Source organism: Oryzias latipes, chromosome 9, assembly GCF_053564925.1.
Source record: "Oryzias latipes strain Hd-rR chromosome 9, Olatipes_Hd-rR_3.1".
NCBI classification, from domain to species: Eukaryota; Metazoa; Chordata; class Actinopteri; order Beloniformes; family Adrianichthyidae; genus Oryzias; species Oryzias latipes.
In genome coordinates, this window is record NC_136245.1 from 2,614,781 (window position 1) to 2,637,467 (window position 22,687).

The 22,687-nt window shown below is 41.1% G+C and overlaps 1 protein-coding gene across 4 annotated transcripts; it reads left to right on the forward strand.

Annotated features, from left to right (window-relative positions):
* On the forward strand, window positions 1–21,689 carry LOC101165124 (GTPase IMAP family member 8). Of its 4 annotated transcripts, none has more exons than XM_023958838.2 (6): window positions 1–81; window positions 2,490–2,563; window positions 11,794–11,829; window positions 11,954–12,541; window positions 16,415–17,590; window positions 18,849–21,689. In XM_023958838.2, the coding sequence occupies exons 2-6, from the start codon at window positions 2,515–2,517 to the stop codon at window positions 20,408–20,410; spliced, it is 3,411 nt and encodes a 1,136-aa protein (XP_023814606.1). In that variant the 5' UTR covers window positions 1–81; window positions 2,490–2,514; the 3' UTR covers window positions 20,411–21,689. The 4 variants fall into 4 exon arrangements, with proteins under 4 accessions (XP_023814606.1, XP_078808555.1, XP_023814605.1 ...); XM_078952429.1 differs by having other exon boundaries at window positions 14–74; XM_078952430.1 differs by lacking the exons at window positions 1–81; window positions 2,490–2,563 and adding an exon at window positions 3,392–3,480.
* The last annotated feature ends 998 nt before the right edge of the window (window positions 21,690–22,687 follow it).

A 22,687-nucleotide genomic window follows, 5' to 3' on the forward strand; every position in this document is an offset into this window, starting at 1 on the left:
CCTTCGTGCTCTTCCTCTCATTCCAGTTTCAGGTGAATCCTGACTTTGTGAGACGCAGAGACGGACGACTTCTGGTGAGTGGTGAGTTCAAAATTGCAGCTTATGTTAAAAGAAAAACGTACATTTGTATCAAATTACTGTCAGATTTCTGTACTTTTAGAAAGTCATTTTGCTGATTTTTTAGAGAGTAAATAAAACAGATTTGCGTTTACCTTTTTTGCAGACAAAAATTATTAAATGTCAAGAGCTGAAAGTAAAGCAAAGCTGACCAACTCTAACAAAAGTAACACTTGTTTTATGTTTTTTGTTTGAAGTGAAACTGAGTGCATTTAATAATAATAATAATAATGATAATAATAATAATAATAATAATACATTTTATTTATAAGGCGTCTTTCTGGGCACTCAAGGTTGCCTCTCCATCGTTAAACTAGATAGAAGATAGAAGAACCAAAACAACCACAGTCTCACCTGGGATTATATACTGTAAATTTGCTTCCTCCTACTCTCTTTCAAGCAATTAGTTCAACTCATTTTGACAAACTTAATGTTTAAATGGTCTATATCATACAAAATCAACTTTTTTGAGCTTTTAAGTCTAACAGATTGTTTATTCTTTACAAACAAGCAACTCCAAAGTGGTATTTTGATCCATTCATCAGTATTCCATTAAAAACCTGCTCTCTGAGCTCCCAATCTACGAAAATAAGCGGGTCCTCACATTGTGACGTCACAAAGTGAGGAACCACCCCTTCCAGGAAAAGTCTGCACTGCCAGCCCCGCCCCCAGGCTAACCAATGTTTTTTTGGATTTTTGAATTTATTTCGTGGACGAAGCGTAGACGTGCCGACCTGCCGAGGCCGGCTCTAGGTTGACGTCATGAAATGGGCGGAACCGCCTCAGAGATTAAGGCGTTTTACTTCTGGAAAGGTAGATGAGCTGCAAAAATAACTAGTTTCATTTAAAAAATGGTTCTTCAGTGTGCTTAAGGTATATGTGATCATATGGATGTAGTGTAGTTCTGCATTTATAACTGCAAATATGCATATTTATATGATTATTTGTGTATGTATGTGTATTGTTGGAAAAATATAATCTGTCGCTTTGAGATTACTTTCCTTTGTTGCATGTTCAATAAAGTCGAGAAGAAGAAAACCACGGGATTCGGCCGGATTAAGTTTAACAAATTTATTCCCTAACAATATTTCTAAAAACAGAGTAAAACAAAATAAAACAGATCGATCTGGGTGTCCAAAATCAAGGCCTGCAATACGCAAGAGGTTACATTCCGAATTCACATGCAGCTTGTCTGGAGACACACGAAAATTCCTTGAGTTCAGACTTTTAAGCATGTGGGCAGAACATCCTCCCCCGGGAGCAAATGGCCGCCGAATCTCCGCCTCTGGTCGCTAGAGATTGGCTGACAGAGGAGCCCGCCTTCTTCCTTCAGCCCATCCTTAGAATCACAGCATCTGGTCTCTGGGGGCGAACCTCACAGATAGACACGGTACGGAATCCCCATGGGTGGCAGGAACTGTCACCGCAGGAAGTCGATCCTAGAGCTTTGTTCTTCACACGGGAGCAGATGCCTGTGGCGGTTCCCAGGGATTGAGATGATTGATTCATGATCCAAGTCAGACCTACAACCAAATGGCCTCAGAAGATCAAAGACCATTTTCTCCTGAAGGGGGTTGGAGGTTGGAGCTGCATTCCTGAAACCTCTTTACCTATGCAATTATCAGGAAGTCCCTTTTAATTGAAATTACTGAAACCCACACACAGTAAACCAGAAAGAAAACCTTCAATGAAATAAAGATAAGATAAAAACCTAGGAGAAATGAGAACCACAAAAAATAAATTCCTTCAGTATTTATACACATGTTCTCATCAATTCATGACTTAACTTTGAAATGCGTATAGATATAGTTCTGTTGTTTATTGCCTTCAGTTTTATTTTTTCCTGATTGCTTGAGATAAAGCAATTCCAAAACCAAAGTCCAGAGATTTACAGCCGTAGTTACATATTTATGAAAGTTGATCTTCCTTCTACAGACAAACCTTTTCTCATGTAACTTCATTTAAATCCAGTGCAGTTTGTTTTTGCATAGATTTCAGTGAGTACTTTTATTTTAAAGGTAAAGGTTGTTTGTAGTTTTTTTGTCTTAATGTCCAAATGTAATTAACTTTTGCTTTAAGAGTTTCCTTGGAGAAACTATAAAGAAGAGATGATTAGGTTTTGACAGTCATGCATGAACCCTACCGCTGTTTTAATCCACTCTCTTTGAAAGACTGGGAACATGGAAAATATTACATTTCTTTATTTTCATTTCATCAAACTATGTTTAGTACTTTAAATATTAAAGAAGGTAAACTATTGTGCAGAAAGGTCCAGCTGATGCTCTTAGCATAGCTGTGGCTTCATAAACAAAAGTCTGCTTCAGTCACAGAATGTCATTTCAGAAGAAAATTCCTTTATGTGTTTGTTTCAGGAGATTGACCAGGAGAGTTTCCCTGATGGCTTTCCAAAGGCGTGACAGCGAGGATAATATTGATAAATCACTAGGTATGGTTGACCTCACACACAGAAACTAAAATCTATCCTTTACCATGTTATCTCACTAAGTTAAGTGTTGTGATATGTCTCACATACTATGAATATAGTTCCCTACGCGGAGTGATACAGAGTTTGCCTTTTCACCTGAGCCTTAGTTCTTCATGTATGGTTAAGAAGTTGGAAGTGAATAAAGTGCGAGGTCCCTCTATAAGTTATTGTTGGTCTTCATTGATACAATAACACCTCATGGTGGCAGCGGAAAACAGAGATTGAAAAAAAAAAAGACGAGAGAGGAGAAGAATTTCCCCGAACCGAAGCGACAACTTGTCCGTGGATAAGTGACGTGCTGCTGCTAGCTAACTGCACGTGTAGCCTGTTGGTTCGAGATGGCGTCGCATCTTCCTACTATGAACTGGTCCGACCCGGATCTGGGTGAGGCAATTTCATTGTTCAAGCAAAAAATGTGCCTGTACCTAGAGGATGAGGAGATCTCAGATGAAGTAAAACAAGCCAGGAAAATATGCCGAGGCATCGGAGATGAGGGGCTAAAGAGGCTAAATGCTAGCGGCCTAAGTCCGGCTGAAAAAAAAGTCCCGGCAAATCTGTGGAAGTTTTTTGAAGGACAATTAAAGTTGGATGTCAACTTCAGAATTCACAGACTACATCTTATGCAATATAGACAGAAAGCAGGCGAGAGTATTGATGATTTTATAAACAGAGCAAGAACTCTTGCACTAAAATGTCAATTCACAGATGAAGAACTCCATGAACGCCTGATTGAGCTGATCATAGCCAGCACGCCGCATGAAGCTTTCAGAAATGAGCTCTACAGCAAGCCTCAAGGGTGTTCTCTGGCCGAAGTCCTGACTGAAGGACGAAAACATGAAGCTCTCACAGCAGGAAATCTCCAACTTCACCAACTTGAGGTATGCAAAACAGAGCAAAAGGAAAGAGTGGATGCTATTATCAAAGGAAGGGGAAGGCTGTGCCAAAGATGTGGATCAGATCATAAGCCACGACAATGTCCTGCTTTTAATGATATATGTCACCTATGTGGATACACAGGACACTGGGCTAAATGCTGCAGAAACAGAAAGCAACAGAAAAAAACAGAATATACCAACCAACACTGGCGAGATAAATCTCAACCACAGTCAATGGGCAGATACCACAAAAGTTATCTGAGCCAGTCATACAAGAATGACCGTAAAAAGCCAAACAAAGGAAAAATAGATGCCATACAAACCACAGACTCAAGTGAAGATGACCCATATCAAAGAGAGTTTCACTCTGTCACGGTCAGCGAAAAATGTATGCACAGCATTGATGCAAAAATGCCAAGAGAAGAGGCTTATACAATCCTAAATATAAAACCACCTGACGTACCTGGCCAGAAACACACACTTCGTTTAAAAATTGACACAGGTGCATCAGGGAATACCTTGCCACTACGTACATACAGACAAATGTACGGCAGAAACAGACAGGCGATGAACAGACTCCAAAAGAGCCATGCAAAACTGTCAGCCTACAGCGGACACAGGATCCGATGCTATGGGAAAATAAACATCCCATGTCAATGGAAGCACTCAGAGTGGATTAACGCCATGTTTTATGTTGTGGATGTACCAGGTCCAGCAATAGTTGGATTGCCCACATGCGAAGCACTCAACCTGGTAACTGTGAACGTGGACTCTATTGCTAATGTCAGCAAAGCAGCTAACAAAGAAAACAAGAGCCAGACCACAACAAAACCTAAAAAAGCCAATCCATTGCTCCACATAAACACCATAGAAGATTTAAAGAAGGCTTATGCAAACCAGTTTGATAAGCTTGGTAACTTCAGTGGGACTGCAAAACTCCTGCTAAAAGAGGGTGCTGAACCATTTCAAGACCCACCACGCAAATGCAGTATTCACATAAAAGACAAGCTCAAAAAAGAACTTGATAATCTTGTGGAACAGGATGTGATCTGCAAAGTGGAAGTGCACACAGATTGGTGCTCCAGTCTAGCATACAGTACCAAGAAAGATTGTAGTCTACGGATATGTCTAGACCCTAAAAAACTAAACGACAGTTTAAAAAGATGCCCGCACAGGATTCCAACAGTTGAGGAATTAAATCCAAAATTTGCAAACGCAAAAGTATTTAGCAAGCTTGACGCTAAGGCAGGATACTGGTCTATACATTTGGATGAAGATTCACAACTGTTAACAACATTTCGCACTCCATTTGGCAGGTACTGCTGGAAGCGTCTACCATTTGGACTCAGTGTGTCTCAGGATATCTTTCAGGCAAAGATGGACCAGATCCTGGAAGGATTGCAAGGTGTGGTCAGCATCGCAGATGACATTGCAGTATATGGAAAAAATGAAGAGGAACATGATAGGAACCTAATCAACCTGATGGAGCGTGCTGCAAACACAGGTTTGGTGTTCAACAGTGAAAAATGTAACATTAAACAGAACCAAATCTCATTTTTTGGTAACCAGTACACCGCCAATGGTATTCGACCTGACCCAGCCAAAGTCAGAGACATCCAAAAGATGCCAACACCACAAAACAAAGATGAGTTACACAGATTCATTGGGATGCTATCCTACCTGTCCCCCTACATACCAAGGTTCGCAGACAAAGCTCACACCCTGAGAGGACTACTGAAGAACGACACACCATGGGTATGGGACACAAACTACCAAAATTGCTTTGATGACCTTAAAACAATGATCACTGAGGACGCATGTTTGAAATACTACGATCCCAGCTTGACTATAACACTTGAAGTGGATGCATCTCAGAAAGGCTTAGGTGTTGCCCTTGTGCAAAATAACCAACCTATAGCTTTTGGATCCAAAACACTAACAGATACTCAGTCCAGATATAGCAACATTGAGCGAGAAATGCTTGCTATTGTCTATGGAATACAACGATACCACACATATCTGTACGGAAAAGGATTCATAGTGATCACAGATCACAAGCCACTTGTAACCATATGCAGAAAACCACTACACGCGGCTCCACCAAGGTTACAACGAATGCTAGTCCAAGTTCAGGGGTACAATTTCGAGGTCATGTACCGTCCTGGACCACAGATGGTCCTCGCAGACACCCTAAGTCGATTACCCAACCCAGAGAACAGCAGTGAAATAGAGCTGGATGAACGTATAGACGGACTGATTTTTGAACCGGAAGACCCTGAAATGTACACCATAGCACTAATTAACTTCTCACCTGACAAACAGAACACCCTTCGAGCAGAAACAAGCAAAGATCTCAAACTCAGTGCACTAAAGGAGGTGATTCTTCAAGGATGGCCAGAAAAAATACAGGACTTACCAAAACATCTTCGTGCCTTCTGGGCCTTCAGAGATGAACTTGGCATAGAAACAGGAGTCATATTCAAAGGCAGACAAGTGCTGATTCCCGACTCTATGACGGAGAGCATTCTAAAACAACTGCATTCCAGTCATCAAGGAATTGAGAAAACACGTCGCCTCGCAAGAGAAAGCGTATACTGGATCAAAATGAACGACGACATTGAGAAGATGTGCAGATCCTGCTCAGTGTGTATTGAATACCAGGATGCAAACCCAAAGGAACCTCTTCAACCACATAAGGTACCAACAAAGCCGTGGCAATCACTCGCATCAGATCTATTTGAGGTGAATGGTCGCCACTACTTATTAACTGTGGACAGATACTCCAAGTTCCCTATGGTGGATGAGATGCACACAACATCAAGTCATGCAGTTGCACAAAAAATACAAGCGTATGTGTCATTATTTGGACGTCCAGATGAAATACTGACGGACAACGGGACACAATACACAGGAGAAGCTTTCAAACGGTTCACAAAGGAGTGGGGAGTCAAACACATCACCAGCTCTCCTCACTACCCGAAAAGTAACGGATTCATCGAGAGACATGTACGACACATCAAATCCATCGTCAAGAAGTCACTGAAATATGGTGGAAATCTACAAATGGCACTATTACAGATCAGAGCTACACCAATCGACAGTAAACTACCATCACCTGCAGAACTGATTTTTGGGAGACCTGTCACCACCCTGCTACCAAGTCGAACAGATCCTGGCAAAGAAGAACACAGACTGCACCTAGAACAACGAACTGCAAATATGAAAGAACACCACGACAGAAACAGTCGTAAGGAGCTACCACCTCTCCAACCAGGACAACATGTGACTGTGTTAAATAAAGAAAGGGGAACGTGGCACCCAGCAACTGTAGTGGAAAAGAGCACCGAGCCAAGAAGCTACATTGTCCAAACACCCAACGGAAATCAAATCAGACGCTGCAGGAGTCACCTAAGAGAACTCTTTAAACCACATATACAGATCAACGAAAGGAGGAACCAAATTGCAGAGGCACCACAACAAACCCAGCATCAAGAGGATTGCAATGACTCTGCAGAGACCATCACTGAAACCCCATGCACAACAACCACAAACTATGAAAGACAGAACAGTCCACCACCAACCTGCACACGATCTGGTAGAGTTATAAACAAACCATCTCGGTACAAGGACTTTGATCTATAAACAAGAGGAAAAATCAAAACTGTTGATTCTTTACTTCGTATTGTTATTATGCTGTTTTCCAGACCCTAACGGATGTAAAAAAAAAAAAAAAAAAAAAAAATGATGCTCAAGACAAATGGGAATGTATGTTTCTAATTTCTATTAACATGACACAGAATGTGCTATTGTTATTGTTACAGTGATCTGAGGGTTAGCATATTCACTTTATTTTGTTTGTGATATAGATTTGAGCTAAACAGAGGGGATGTTGTGATATGTCTCACATACTATGAATATAGTTCCCTACGCGGAGTGATACAGAGTTTGCCTTTTCACCTGAGCCTTAGTTCTTCATGTATGGTTAAGAAGTTGGAAGTGAATAAAGTGCGAGGTCCCTCTATAAGTTATTGTTGGTCTTCATTGATACAATAACACTTCATTAAGTAGAAACAGGTGACTAGAGTAAGTTTCTAAAACAGGGGTTGGCAAACTACGGCCTGTGGGCCACATCCGGCCCGCCTCCATCATTGATCGTTCATCAGTGAACAATATCAGCCCCCCATGTTTTTTTTTAATCCAGCTGTACGATCGAGACCCGCACAGAACGTGTCTTTTTATTCTACAGTTCTGCAGTCCATGCCCCAATCTGAAACTCAGCTAAGTTGTATTCTGGAAGTTTAGCGCAAACAGTGAGACGTGTGAGGAGCTGCAGCCCTCAAAGTCTCAGCGGGACCAAGACGAGAGAGGATCCACTATTTATTGTTTTGTTGTTTTTAATGTATCAGTATTTTTTTTCCAGACTTTTTGTCTTTGAAGATCACAGAGAGAGTTATTTGGTATTTTTTTTAAATTTCATAAATAGTGTTATTTTATTAAAATTATTATGAATGAATAAACTTTATTTATATAGCACTTTACAACTCCTTTAAGGTACCAAAGGGCTTCACAATAAAAGAAAGACTGAAGAAGTTTGAAGTTTTAAGTAAAAAGAGTTATTGTTGCCCTCAGAACAAAAGTGGTGTTGGAAGAATTGTTGTTTTTCGTTCTTCCGATCATTCAAACACCACATGAAGACAGTTTACATGAGGTTTTACATGAGGTACATCAAGCCGTTGGCTCTAAAGAGAGAACAAAAGTTTTAAACTAAAAAGTCTGAAATGCTCTGTTTTAAAAAATATTTTTCAATCCAAATGTTTTCATCCAGATTCCATGTTATTTCTTTCTCACTCCACACGTCTGTTCCTGGTCCGGCCCCTCTATCCAATTTTGGAACCCTATGTGGCCTGTGAGCCAAAACGTTTGCCCAGCCCTGCCCTAAAAGTTTGATTTTTAGGAAAAGTCCAATAGAGCAGATTAAAAAAGATTAATCAAAATGTAATCAATATTTACTTTAAAGACCAATATTGATTATTCATTTATCAAGCCTGTTAATTGACTTTCCTTTTAAGTAATTCTTGTGTTTAAAATACATCAAGCACCTTAATTATAGTTTCCTGCATCAATTATGAACTTAAGAAAACTCCCCTCCTTTTAAATTATCCCTTCAGGAGTCGCCACAGTGAATCAACGTTCACTGAATCGCACATTCAGTTTTTTACGGCGAATGCCCTTCCTGACAAAACCCTGTTATTCATCCAGTCTGCAGACCGGCACAAGGGAATCCAGACTTTGCCCCCCTTGTTTGTGGCTGAATAGTTAGACAGTAGCGTGAAGGGTCTTAAAGACCCACAATGGATGAAGCTCATCACGGCCCCTAGGAGTAAACCTCGGTTTCCCACACGCCAGTCCTACACCCCGCCAACTAACCATCCAGCCTCTTCCACATAAGAAGAAAATGCTTTTCATGTATGTTTTGAGGTGTTGGGGGAGCATGGTGGTGTAGTGGTTAGCACTGTCACCTCACAGTGAGAAAGCCTTGGTTCAAATTCCGGCTGGGTCCTGTCTGTGTGGAGTTTGCATGTTCTCCTCATGTATGTGTGGGTTTTCTCTGGATCCTGAGACTTCCTCCCACAGTCCAAAAACATGCTTCAGAGGTTAATCTGTGAATCTAAATTGTCCCCTAGAAGTGAGTGTGTGTCCCTGCAACAGACTGGCCTGTCCAGGGTGTACAACCCTCAAACAACAGTAGCAAGGTTGGTTGCAGCATCCCCACGTGCCTTGTCCTTCCTGGTTTTTTGTTGCTTCCAGAAGGATTTTCTGTATCCCTGATAGTAGTCAGACCACAGGGAAGGTTGAGCCCATCATACTCCGAGTTTTTTTTTCCATTTTAGGGAATGAAATACTTTCTAGTGCCAGTTGTCATGATAAAAATGTCACGACAGTATTAAAAAAAATACCTGTTAAGTACATTTAGTCTCTGGAGAATCATGACTTTAGCGCTGCATTTAGTTGTTTTTAAGGCGACAATGGAGTTCTGTGTTTTATTTGTTCCCACAGCTTTAAGGACTTTTCTCTGCTTTATTATAAAGTTGGATTTACCAAAAACATCCCTCAGATATATCAAACTTATTACAGAATTTAAAGTAATGCATTGATTAAAAAATGAGGAAAATTGAACAAATTGCTAAAAGATCATGCTACCCTCTTAACAGTGTAATCAATCCTAATCATAACTAGAAGGAGCTGCATTTCCAAAAGAAAATGCAGGGTTGAATGCTGTTTTGCTGAATGAAAGCTGAATTTGCTGAAGAAATGGCTCAACTGCCAAAAATGTGTTTGTGAAAATATCCGAGCTGGTTCTTGAACCGACCACCTTCTGCACCAAGCCTTCCCTATGTCTCTCTAAGGAGCAAAAAATCCTGGAATAACTCAGAAAGTTCAACGATTTGAAGGACCAAAAGTCATAGCAGGAATAAACTGAAAGAGCTGAACATTTTAACAGTTGGATGGTTAAAATAGCTGAAAAATTGTAGAAGGAGTTAAGTGGTGAAAAATGGCAGAAGATCCTAGAATAAAGAGAAACAGGAAAACAATGGGTTGAATACTTTACAGCATTCAACCAAATAGAGAATTTTTCCAGTAATGCAGACAATACACACATAGGTCATGATAGATTTGGTAAGTATAAAAATTATCAACAAAAATTCATCAGGAAAAAAGGAGCAGGAAGAAACAAACCTATATAGTCACAAACGTACTGCTGACCTCCTGGACACGCAGGGAGCATGAACAATTACCCAGTTGGTTCTCTGTTTGTCTCTTGATTCAAATTTACTAAAACCTTTTGCAGGGTTGCCTGCCAACAGCAGTCAGCCATTCTCATGTCACTAACTTTCAAAGCAGCCAAATGTGGCCTCAGGAGGACCATCAGGGCTGCCCAGAGAAAGTCCAGAGAGAGTTGAATTTGCCCAAAGGAGCCTCACAGACAGCAGAGGGAGCAGCAGGCCAGTGGAACTTTCCAGTGCATCACTTTTGGAAGACCTAAACACCTTTTATGCCCAGTCTAATGCAGACAACACCACATGTCTCGCCAGACCACCTGTGGACAGAGAGGACGCGAAACTACATAGACACAGCAACAGTAAGATGGGCATTCAAGAAAGTGAAGCTCCAGATATCAACAGGACCCAACGGCATCCCCGGACGGGTGCTGAGAGCCTGTCCTAATCAATTTGCTGGGGTGTTCATAAACATATTTAACCTGTTTCTGAATCAGTCTACCGTTCCCACCTTCTCTGAGACCTCCACTGTAGTTCCTATCACAAAGACCCCCACAGCGTGACAATCATCCAATTACACTCACATCTGTCAGACATGACTGAGCCTTGAAACCAAGCTAAGAGGTCTACAGTTGACTAGATTTCACTGGTGGTCCACAACTCACTCAGCCATCTGGAGAGAGAGAACACATGAGAGAATGCTCTTTGTTGACTACAGCTGGGATTCAATCCCCTTCAAACTGTTTGCGAAACTGGTCACCGCAGTCCATCTGCAACTGGATATGAGACTTCCTCACCAACAGACTGCAGGCGGTGAGAATCGTCAGTCACCTGTCGTCCACATGTGTCTTCAACACGGCACACAGCAGGGGTGTGTCCTCAGCCCACTCCTGTATTCCCTGTTTATCCACGACTGCACTGACAAGTACAGCTCCAACATCATCACTAAGTCTGCTGACGACACCGCCATCCAAGGCCTCATCACCACCAATGATGAGAGCGCCTACTGAGATGGGGGGACATCAATGACCAGCTGGTGTCAGGAAAATGTAGACTTTAGGAGACACAGACCAGCATCTTCCCATCTATATCAACAACGCAGAGGTGGAGCAAGTCAGCAGCTTCACCACAAAAGGTGATGGCAGCAGCAGAGGACATCACTGGTAGCAGCCTTCCCTCCATTCAGGACATTTACTGCAGCAGGAGTCTGTGCATGGCACTCAGCATTAAATGACCCCCTTCATCCAGCTACTAGACTTTTCTGTCTGTTACCCTCTAGGAGACGATACAGGAGCCTACCTGAACTCACAGAAAGACTCAGAGACATTAACTAACCCCAAACTGTTAGACTACTGAACTCATGATAGTACCTTCAATGAGCAAGGCTTGATGTGTGCAATAACATAACCTAAACTCAATTTATGTTTTCACTACTATGTTTGTACTACTATGCATGCTAAGAACACCTCTCAACTGATGAATGTACAACTTTTTAGTCATTATTTACATACATGATGACATTTTTTGTTTCCTCCAGATCAAAGGGACAGTAATGATGACGAGCGACCTGACTGTGAGTTGTGTCTTCTTCTTTCTGAGTTGTGAGGTTGAACATGGTCACAGATGAAACAGCATTCAGCTAATCTTCTTTACTGCATCGATGTCTCATAATTTCATTGTTGGCTTTTTTCTTCCAGTGTCAGAGCTGAGGGTGGTTCTAATAGGGAACGACTGGTCCGACAGGTGTTTCGTTGAAGAAGTTCTACTGGGAGCTTCTCTAGCCAGGAATAAGGGAGAGACAGACAGATGTCTCTGCACAAAAAGACTGGTAGATAACAAAAATCTAGTCATTGTAAACACTCCAGATCTGCTGTCTGACAAGTTTACCAGTTTCCAACTTTTAAAACACATGAATGATTGTCTGAGACTGTCTGCCCCTGGACCCAATGTCTTCCTCCTGGTTCTGAAACCCCAAAACTTCACAGAAGATCACAAACAGAAGCTTTGCCGGATCCTTGAACACTTCAGCGCTGAAGCATTTAAGCATTCCCTGATTGTAATACGATCATCAAGAGAGGATTTTTCAGAGATGTGGGAGCGTTTTATGACCCTTTCACATTTAGCAGATCTGAAAGAGAAATGTAGAAGCACATTTTTAGTTAACCAGACCACAGACACTCTGAAGCTGCTGGAGCAGTTGGAGCTTATTGTGAGAGCCAACGGAAGGAAAAGTTTAATCTGCAAAGCATTTCTGGATTCAGCTATCACTCCTCCTCTATATGCAGGTGAGTGTAAAATGACAGCCACACAATCCATCCAACAAAAAGCCTGATTTCTAAACGAATGCTGTGAAAGGAGACGACTCATTCTCAACGTCCAGTCAGTCCTGACTCTTTATGGAGTCAAATCTGCACAATTTGAAGTCCCAATTGAAGGGCTCCATCAAATATTTATTTTTGCAGCATCTGAAAAGCACTGTACAGATTACAAAGTCTAAGCAGCTAAAGAGATCGTGTACTGCTTTTCCCTTTTTTGTAAAACTTTGCCAAATTTATATTCCTAATGCTCAGGAATCGATGTCCTGCTAATGTTTGAACTTATAGAGCCATCACAGTATGAATCCTCAAGAGCCCTAAAGGGCCTATATTATTCAAAATCCTCTTTTTTGTCAGGTAGGGAGGGCTGATGAACATAAAAGACCCAAAATGCAGAGACGGGAGGCACACGGTTCCAGGACAAGGGGTTCATTAACGTAACAAAAAGCCCTGCAAAACTAAAACTCACTGTGGGCTGACCAGATAAACAAGGCAGAAGACGGACATAGACATGACCTCCAGGGAAGAGACAGTAATGGGCCAGCACAAGAGGAAGGCAGAGACGAGACTTAAATACAGACAGGACTGACAAGACACAGGTGACAACAATCAGGACAGATTGGAACCAGGGAAGTAAAACTCAAGACAATGACATAACAGTAAACCTTTCAAACCTTAAAAAATAAGGACCCGGGCTGCGTGGGTCGCGTCGCCGGGGGGGCTCCTGGCCTGGGGATCTCTCCACCCCTCTCCTGGTCTGGCTGTTCGGGCTGGGGAGGATGTGGTTCCCCTTATAATCACACGGTTCACGTCGGCAGCATGCATGTAGCTCCACCCCCACGTGCACGTCCAGCAGATCTGGTATAATGGTTACAGCTTAAAATAATAACTTATTCAAATAAGCGTTTGTATCCCCCACTTTATCACCTCTCTTCCACCCCCCTCTCACATTCTTCCCCTCTCCCTCCCCACACACACTAAATGTAACAAAAAAAAATATAATACAACAAAAAGGGGTTAATACAAATCTACACACTGGTTTCTCAAAGTTCTATAACCTCTTTTTGTGAAAGTAAAACATGTTCAACACAAATGGCTTTCAGCTTTAATCTGTTTGCTCAGTTGTTGGACAGAACAATTAAAAAAAATAAATAAAAAGAAAACAGGAAACAGAACTCAAACATGACAGAAACAAAACGGAAAGCAAAAACTAACACAAAGAAACCCAAACCATGACACTTTTTGAGCTTTTAAGTGTTTTATAATGTTAATTCATCACTACAATTAACCCAAAAGCTGTATTTTTATCCATTCACGTATTTCTGATTTTTCCTCTATAAACCTGCTCTCTGAGCACCAGCCCCCCCAATCCATGAAAACAAGTGGGTCCTCACAATGTGACATCACAAAGTAAGGAACCGCCCCTACCAGCAAGAGTCTGCACTGTCAGCTCCGCCCCAAGGCTAACACATGCACACACTTCCTCCATGCAGCAAGCAGTAATCGGCTAAGCGCTTTCCTTTCATATGCTAAATATGTTTGTATTCATGTTGGTAAAAGTTCAGATGTTGTTCAGACACACTGTAGAGGCCAACTCTAGTCGCTGGTTTCGCGACACCGCGCTACGCCCTCGCTCAGCGGCCAGACGCCGAGCTCTGCGGAGGAAAGAAGAAGCGAGGATCCAGCTGACCGATGGCGGAGCACGCCTGTCGCTCGCGCAGACCCAGCCGTAGCCGTCTGGGTCCGCCACAGCCGCGCTCCGCGGTGCCGTCGCCTGGAACTTCGCTCGCGGGGAACGCGTTGATCTAATCGAATACATTTTTTTTCAAATGTTAATCCATCTGACTTATAAAGATGCTCAATAGCCCTGGCCCTGTTGTCCTGCTACAACAAAGATGATTTTCCTGTTGGCAGCCGTCTAGCTGCATGTCTTCATTAAGCACGAAGAGATCATTTCTCATTAAAATGCAGGATAAAAACGGACATTTTTCTTTAGAAATCTATTTGTAGTTCACTCTCCGTGTTAATACAAAATGATTGAGACACTTTGTCACATTTTAACAATTATCGGAAGAGTTATTGAAGCAGGAAGTCCGAATCTGTGAAGATCTTTCTAACTTTACCAAGTTCTCCGAGTCCTGCACTCTGATTGGTTGACTCCGCCTCCTCTAACCCTCCCTCCCCCACGTGTTCCATTATCGGACACAGATCACTTTTGACAGGAGTTTCTCGCAAGGACTGTGTCAGAATTCAGAGCGCAGTTGAAGCGCACTTGTGATTTGCGCCAGCAGATTGGAGCACACGCAGAAGCACATTTGAGCAGTTGTAATCACAGATTTGAAGTTGTAACTCTAAATGAACACATGCAAATGGAAATTTGTCAGTTCACAGCAGAAGATTTCTACACACATGCAGATTTTTGATGCACAAGTTTTCACATTCTGTATTACAAGTTCTCAAATCAAATCTACAAGTGCGTTCTTTTCGGAGCATTTTTACCTTCATACAGTTTGGACACCCCTGCACTAGACAGTTCTCTGAACCTGTTTTCTTCAATGATTTGTGATCTTCACTGGTGTCCATGGATTACATGAAATCTTTCCACCTTTATCCACCTTTGTCATGGTAGGGAGAACACGTCAATGGAAGGGGGGGGGTCAGGACGAGGGTTATTCGTAGGAAGATTTTTAACTCTGGTTTAGTCTGGTTCTTGCATTTGACCATCTACACCCAATTGCAAACTCACTCTTTACTTTTTAATAATTACAGCACTTAATGTGTTATGTTTTATGCCTTTAGAGATGATTGTCTTTTTCAAAAATTAAGTCTAAGGCTGAGGTTATAAATCAAGATCAATTCCACCATGAACATTTTCCTGAAAACATTTCTTGAAGCTTTTTGAAGATTTATTGTTTGCCAAATAATTTAGGAAAAGTTCAACTCAACAGCGGCAAAACAAAAATAAAACTCATTTTTTTTCAAATTCATCTTTTTTGCTGACGTTTTGTTGTAATACTGTTGTCTTTTTCTTAATTAACCAAAACCTCTGTCAGGCTAACGCAGAGGTGGGCACTGAGGGCCGCAGTCCTGCATGTTTTCCAGCATACCCTGCTCTGGCATGTTCTGATTGGCTGGACACACCTGAACCAGGTAATCAGCCATGAGTAGGGGAAGAGTATCTGGAAATCATGCAGACACACCGGCCCTCGAGGCCTGGAATTGCCCACCCCTGGGCTAACGTCTTCTTCCCAACGAAGAGAAGAACCACACAGGAGATGAGAATTTTTGTTAGACTTCTGTGGAAGGAGAAGCCTGTCTGTCACAGAGAAGTTCTGCCTTCCCAGTGTATCCAGTCTGGTTCTATTGGTGGCTGGGGTTGATAACATGAAAGTGGGTCATTCAATCATGCAGTACAGGAACATCATATCTCGTTTAGTCAGCACTTTGCACGTCAGTGTTTTCTTACTAAAAGATAGAGCTGAGACAATCATGTTATGGTGATAATAGAGAGAGAGATTTTCTTTATTGATCCCACATTGGGGAAATTCAATTGTTACAGCAGTTCAAAAAGCAGAGAAGAATGACAGCAATGTGCAAAAGTGAGGGGTGTTCAAAATGTGCAAAAATACAAATACAAAATGTGCAAAAATAGATAAAGTAAAAAAGTAAGTAATAACTTATGTACACTATTACGACATATCGTGTGTTATGCGTAATAATAAAATTAAATACATAAAGTTAAAACACAGAATATACAGATGGGCCATGGCGTGTAATAGCGTGTAAGCAAATGATAATTACGTAACCCTAACAACCTCCATCTTTTTTATGCAATTTTACCAGATGCTTCATTCAGGATTGTGCTGCTGGGAAAAGGTGAAGAAAAAAAGACACAGCTGGGAAACTTCATAGTTGACCGATGGGATCGTTCAAGTAAAAGCTCAGTGGTCACCAGTGTTTTCAAGAGTGGAAAATGGGGAGACATTCCTTTAACTGTCGTTAAAACTCCAAATTTCTTTCATCAGTCAGACGAAATGATAAAAAAAGAGATAAAGAAAAGTGTGGACTTTTGCAAACCTGGACCAAACGTTCTTCTGCTGCTAATCAAACCCTCAAAGTTCACAGAAAAGAAGAGACAAGCCCTTTCTTCCATTCTCAGTCTGTTCAGTGAAGACGCTTTCAAACACTCGATGGTCGTCATGACCCATGATGGGGCTGAAACCGCCTCAGCCAGAGAGCTGCTGAAAGCCTGTGATGGACGCCAGTACAGCATGTCTGAACATAACCACCAATCACTGATGAAGATGATCGAGAAGATTGTTTTACAAAACGAAGGATCCTTCCTCACCTTTAAGGAAACTGCCGTGTACAAAGAGAAGAAACCAACTTTGAACCTGGTTCTGTGGGGGACGAGACAACCTGAAAAGACTTTAGTAGCCAAGACAATTTTGGGCCCAAACTACACGTATCCAGTCCCCTCAGGCGATTGTGTGAGGAATCTGAGGGAGCTGTGTGGTCTTTGTGTGTCTGTGGTGGAGCTGCCTCCTCTTCACAAAAAACCTCATGATGAAGTGATGAAGATGTCTATCAAGAGTGTCTCCCTCAGTGACCCTGCGGGCGTTGATGCCTTCATCCTGGTCCTGCCGGTTGGTCCACTCCCTGATGAAGACCAGGAAGAGCTGAAGACCATCCAGAGCACATTTGGTTCTCAAGTGAACGACTTTACCATGATTGTTTTCACTGTGGAGGTAGATCCCACCACCCCTACTATTGTTAAGTTCATTAAAGAGAACAAAGACATCCAGAAGCTCTGTCAGAGCTGTGGAGGAAGATACATCATCCTCAACATCAGGAACAAGCAGCAGATCTCAGAGCTGCTGGAAGCAGCTGAAATAATGAAGCATTTTCAGGAATCACAAATGTCTTATACCACAAAGACATATGCATGCGTGCAGAAAGAGAAAGTGAAAATAAAAGATGAACACAGTTATGAGCTGGTGGATGAACTTGAAGACACGTGTAAGTATAAGTATAAGTCACACAGATTTTTCAATAAAATGCCTCATAATTTGGATTTGCATTATCTTAAAGCAACAAACTCAACAATTTCTTCAGTCGTTCTGGGAAAAATCAACTAGAGTCAAGTCCTTATTCAAAATGACATCATGACTTTTCATATTTCATTTGTTAATTATAGTAACTTATGAGGGGGCATAGTTTTTTAATAGCTGACCCTACAGTCTCACTTACCTTTATTTGCCCAGTAGTATAGGTGGGTGGTGCAAACTGGGCTGCGGCGTCTGTCCCATTTTAGGCTTCATTTCACTTTTTATCGATGAAGCTTACTGATTACTTTCAGATATGTCTTTTTTTCAGCAAACTTTTGTTGTCTCCTGGTTTAATTGATAAGTACAAACAATCCTAATAAAATGTTATGGAAGTATGTATTGCTACAAACATACTCTCTAAGCACCAGCTCCTCCTAATCCACAAAACAACAAGTCGGTTTTCACATTGTGACATCACAGTGAGGAACCGCCCTTTCCACGTATAGTCTGCGCTGCCAGCTCCGCCCCTAGGCCAACACAAACACCCACTTTCTCCGTGGAGCTAGCGGCGATCAGCTAAACGCTTTGATTTATATACACAATATGAACATCCATCTTTGCAAACGTTTGGATGTTGTTTGCTTTCCTGGGAGAAACGCAGACACGCAGCTGAGACTAGCTGTAGGCTTACGTCATGAAATGGGCGACACCCACAAGGAGAGAAAGGCGGAGCCTCAGAGGTCGAGTCTTCCTACTTTGGGTTTGAAATTAGCTCAGGAAAATAGCTCATATTTCATAAAAAGTTTGTTCTTTAGTGTGCTAAGGGTAATATATTATCCTATACATGGATATTGATTACTAAAGGCTGAAGAATATCATGGTATTGGCCCCTTTAACAGAACTAAATGTAGTACAGAGACCTGTGGTACACCATGACTGACGGATGTGTGAGGAAGACTCATCATTTATATAAAGTAGAATCCATCAGCTAAACCAGTTTGAAGCAATTCCTGCATTACCTAAAGGAAGTTTCAATTTCTGTAACTGATGTCTTGAATACGAATTATGGCAACTGGACTTAAAGTCTTCCTTCTTGAAAGATTTGAAGTCCAGTTCCCAGGATTCCACTTCAAAACATCGTCACCTGGATGAATGAGAACCTTAAAATCTACAACTGTTGTCTCTGCGCGTCTTCGAAATAACAAATTCTACGTTTTTGTCTCCAACAGCACTCGATGTCTCAACCGACCTCCGCATTGTTCTGATTGGGAAGACTGGCAGTGGGAAGAGCTCCTCTGGAAACACCATTTTAGGAAGGGATGAATTCATGGCTAAATCTGATCAAAAGTCTGTCACTAAAAAATGCCAGAAAGCACAAACAAAAATTGGCGCCCGTCAAGTCACCGTGGTCGACACTCCTGGACTATTTGACACGACACTCAGTAACGAGCAAGTAAGCGAGGAGCTGAAAAGATGCATCAGTCTGCTGGCTCCGGGGCCACATGTCTTCCTGCTAGTGCTGGGAATTGGACGATTTACAGAAGAAGAGAGGGAGACGCTGAAACTCATCAAAAAAGTCTTTGGAAAAAACTCACAAAAATTCACCATCATTCTTTTAACAAGAGGGGATGAGCTGCAGTACCATTCAATGACCCCAGAGGAATACCTGGAAGGAGGAGATGAGTTCTTTAAGAGTATTGTGCAGGAGTGTGGTGGAAGATACCAAGTGTTTAACAACTACAACAAACAAACCAGACCCCAGCAGGCCAGAGAGCTGATCGAAAAGATTGATGAAATGTTGAAAGACAACGGTGGGACGTGTTTCACCAATGAAATGCTGAGAGAGGCTGAGGAAGCAATTCAGAAAGAAATGAAGAAAATCATGAGAAGCAAACATGAAGAGATCCAGAAAACTGAAAACGAGATTAAAATACAACTTCAAGAAGAACTGGAATGGGTGCAAATGAAAGTAGAAGAAGGAAAAGCTGATTTAAAAGAAAAGAAAAGGGTCAAAGATGCAGAGCTGGAGTACATTTATGAAAATCTCAACTACAAGAAGACCAAAAGAAAGAAAGACTTTGATAGAAGGGAAGAAGAAGATAGACGGAAGAAGGCAGAGGAAGAGCAGGAAGAGAAGGATTTTTATACAAAACTCAAACGTTTAGAGGAAAAATTAAAAATGTCATCAGATGAAGAGGAGAAAAGAGAAACACAGGAGATTTATGAGAGTCTTATTGAGAAGGAAGAAAACAGAAAGAAGGAAATGAGAGAATACTGGGAAAAACACCAGGAAGAGATAAAACAGAAAGAACAACAAGCTGAGAGAAAAATCAAAACGCTTGAAAAAGAATATGAAGAGAAAAAAATGAACTGCGAAGAAGAAGAAAAAAAGGAACTAGCAGAATTAGAAAAACTGGAAAAAGAACCAATGGAAAAATATGGGAAGCTTATGGCAGAAATGTTGCAGCATCATGAAGAAAAGGCCAGATTACAGGCTGAAGAACACAACGAATTCAGAGAAAAATATGAAACCAACTTTGCCGGCCTCATGGAGGAGCACAGAGAGGAACTTCAGAAACTGGAGCAAATGCACGCTAGAGAGGTAGAGGAGGCAAAAAAACAGTATAGACTGCGGGACGAGCTCTCCAGTTTCAACGAGAAACAATTCAAAGAGGAACTTCTTCAAAAACAAAAGGAACAAGAGAAAATGAAGAAGGAACTAGAAGAACAACTTGAAAAAGACCTGCGAAAACTGAAAGAAAAATATGAAAATAGGTGTGTAATTCAATGAAAAGAACTCAAACACATCCAGAAGGCAAAGACTCAACATTCTCTGTCTGAAAGACATCAAAGCAAACTCTAACTTTATTGAGGTTTGATTGACTATTTTTAATCCTAGAACTTTTGGATGACACTTGTCTTAAAATGTTGTGTTTTTTCGGAAATCTCCCTCAAAAGTAAAGTACATTTTGGGTTCTAGTTACAGAGTATCAGCTGTTTTCTGGGGGAATTTCAATCTATCTTCTCAAAGCAGATGCTAGAAATAATGTGAAAAGATGAGAGGAGCTTCTGGACAACAAGTTTTGGTATAATTGTGGTCACAAGTTTCATTAGTTTTGACCAAACTTCTACATGTTGCTGGTAAAATAAAACAAAAAGGTGGTTATTTTTGAAGAAAGAAAATACACAAACAATTCTTTTTAAAGTTTTAAAAATGTTATTTGCTGCTGTTTTTGTGACTTTTATTACATGTGTGATGTTTCTGACCTGAAAATTAGTCAGCCAGAAATTCCAATAATTCATGTATTTTAATATTTATTGGATTTGATGTACTGTATTAAAGTAATGTGAGTTAAACTGGGTAAGGTACAAATGTTTGTTTTTGTAAAAAGAAAAACCTTTGCTTCATGTGATTATAACCAGAAATTTAGATGATTTAGAAAACTACAAACAAAAAGATGGTAGAAAAGTCCAACTAATCTTTTAAAAAAAAGGATTTCTTACAAAAATTATCAGATATCTTTTTTTTTAGGAATAAAACAATTAATGTTTTACCCTGTTTTAAACTCATGTTGCACACTGAACTGTTTATTCACATTAAAACATTTTAATAAAAAGTGCTACAATTCTGAAGTCTTGTAGAAATTCCATTTCTGACTTATGATGCATGAGCGCCATCTTGTCTGCAACCAGGTTCCCCTCAACTTGGTAGCTTTCTCCCCGGTTAATCTGTGACCTCATTTCAAGATGCCATCCATTTCATGGTCAGAAGAGATGTGGGGAAAAAGTGCAGAGGGATCTTACTGATCTGGTTCTGAGCTGATCAGAGAACTGAACATTTATTGCTGCTGAGGTTTGGTACTTCGCTCAGAGTGGGCATGTTAGTTGTTGATGACACAGAACACTCAAAGGGGATCCTTGATTTGGACTACAATGTACATTTTCACCAAAAACATCAACAAAGAGACTTCAGATGTTACCTTAGTCAGCTGCTGTGTTGGTCCTACAATACAACAATGAGACAGACTTGTATGTGAATCCTGAAATGCCAATTAAAAACATGAAATTCTGTTTGTCTGCTCTCATTTCAGTTTTAAAGTGTACAGTTTTATGTGTAATCCAAGACCTTATAAGTGCAGGAGCAATTGTTCCTAGTGATGATTCACCATGTAATACTCCTATTTTCCCCAGTTAATAACCCTTGTGCTATCCTAGGCACTTTAACATTGGGAGTTGGGTCATCTAGACCCACTAGACCAGGGGTGGCGAATAGGTTTGACACCAAGAGCCGAATTTTTTCACTGTGAGTCAAAGAGGCACACCACACACTGACCTGCCAAGACGTACACACACGCAAATAAAGCCGTATTATTTTCCATAACACACTCCTCTCTCTACAACACAACGGCAAGTATTGCACTTGTGTTTATTTCAAGGAAAGTGTCCACCCTCAATACACACATCAATCAATGCAGCTTAGCCAGAGTTAACACAGAGACTAGCCCGGAGGTCAGATACCCCCTCCACACACACAGGCACCTCTCTCTCATCTCTCACTCACACACACATACACACACACACACAGACACACACACACCCACACCCCCCCACACACACACACAGACACACACACACCCACACCCCCCCCACACACGCACACACACACTCACTCTGTCTTTCTCTCTCTCTATCTCACTCTGAATAAATGAATATTTCACCATTCATCATTTAACTGGTAATTCTTTGTATCTCAACATTCTTCTTTCAATGACTCTCACACCAACAAATACACAAACATCTGGACAGATGTCTAAGTAATGCATATTCACAATAAACATAATTTCAGTTGTGTGCAAATTACCGGTAAATTACTTTTTACCTTCATTAGAATATCTTGCTTTTATATGGTTTTTTAATTTAAAATTGAATGACTGACTTTTTGCATCAAAAGTCTTAGGGGCTGAAGGCGGGGCTAACCCCCAGGCCAGTTGTAGCCTCTCTGATCGGTTCCTTTCTGTGAGTGTCAGGAAGAAAGGACCGATGCCTTGATTTCACGTTTCAAGGTAAT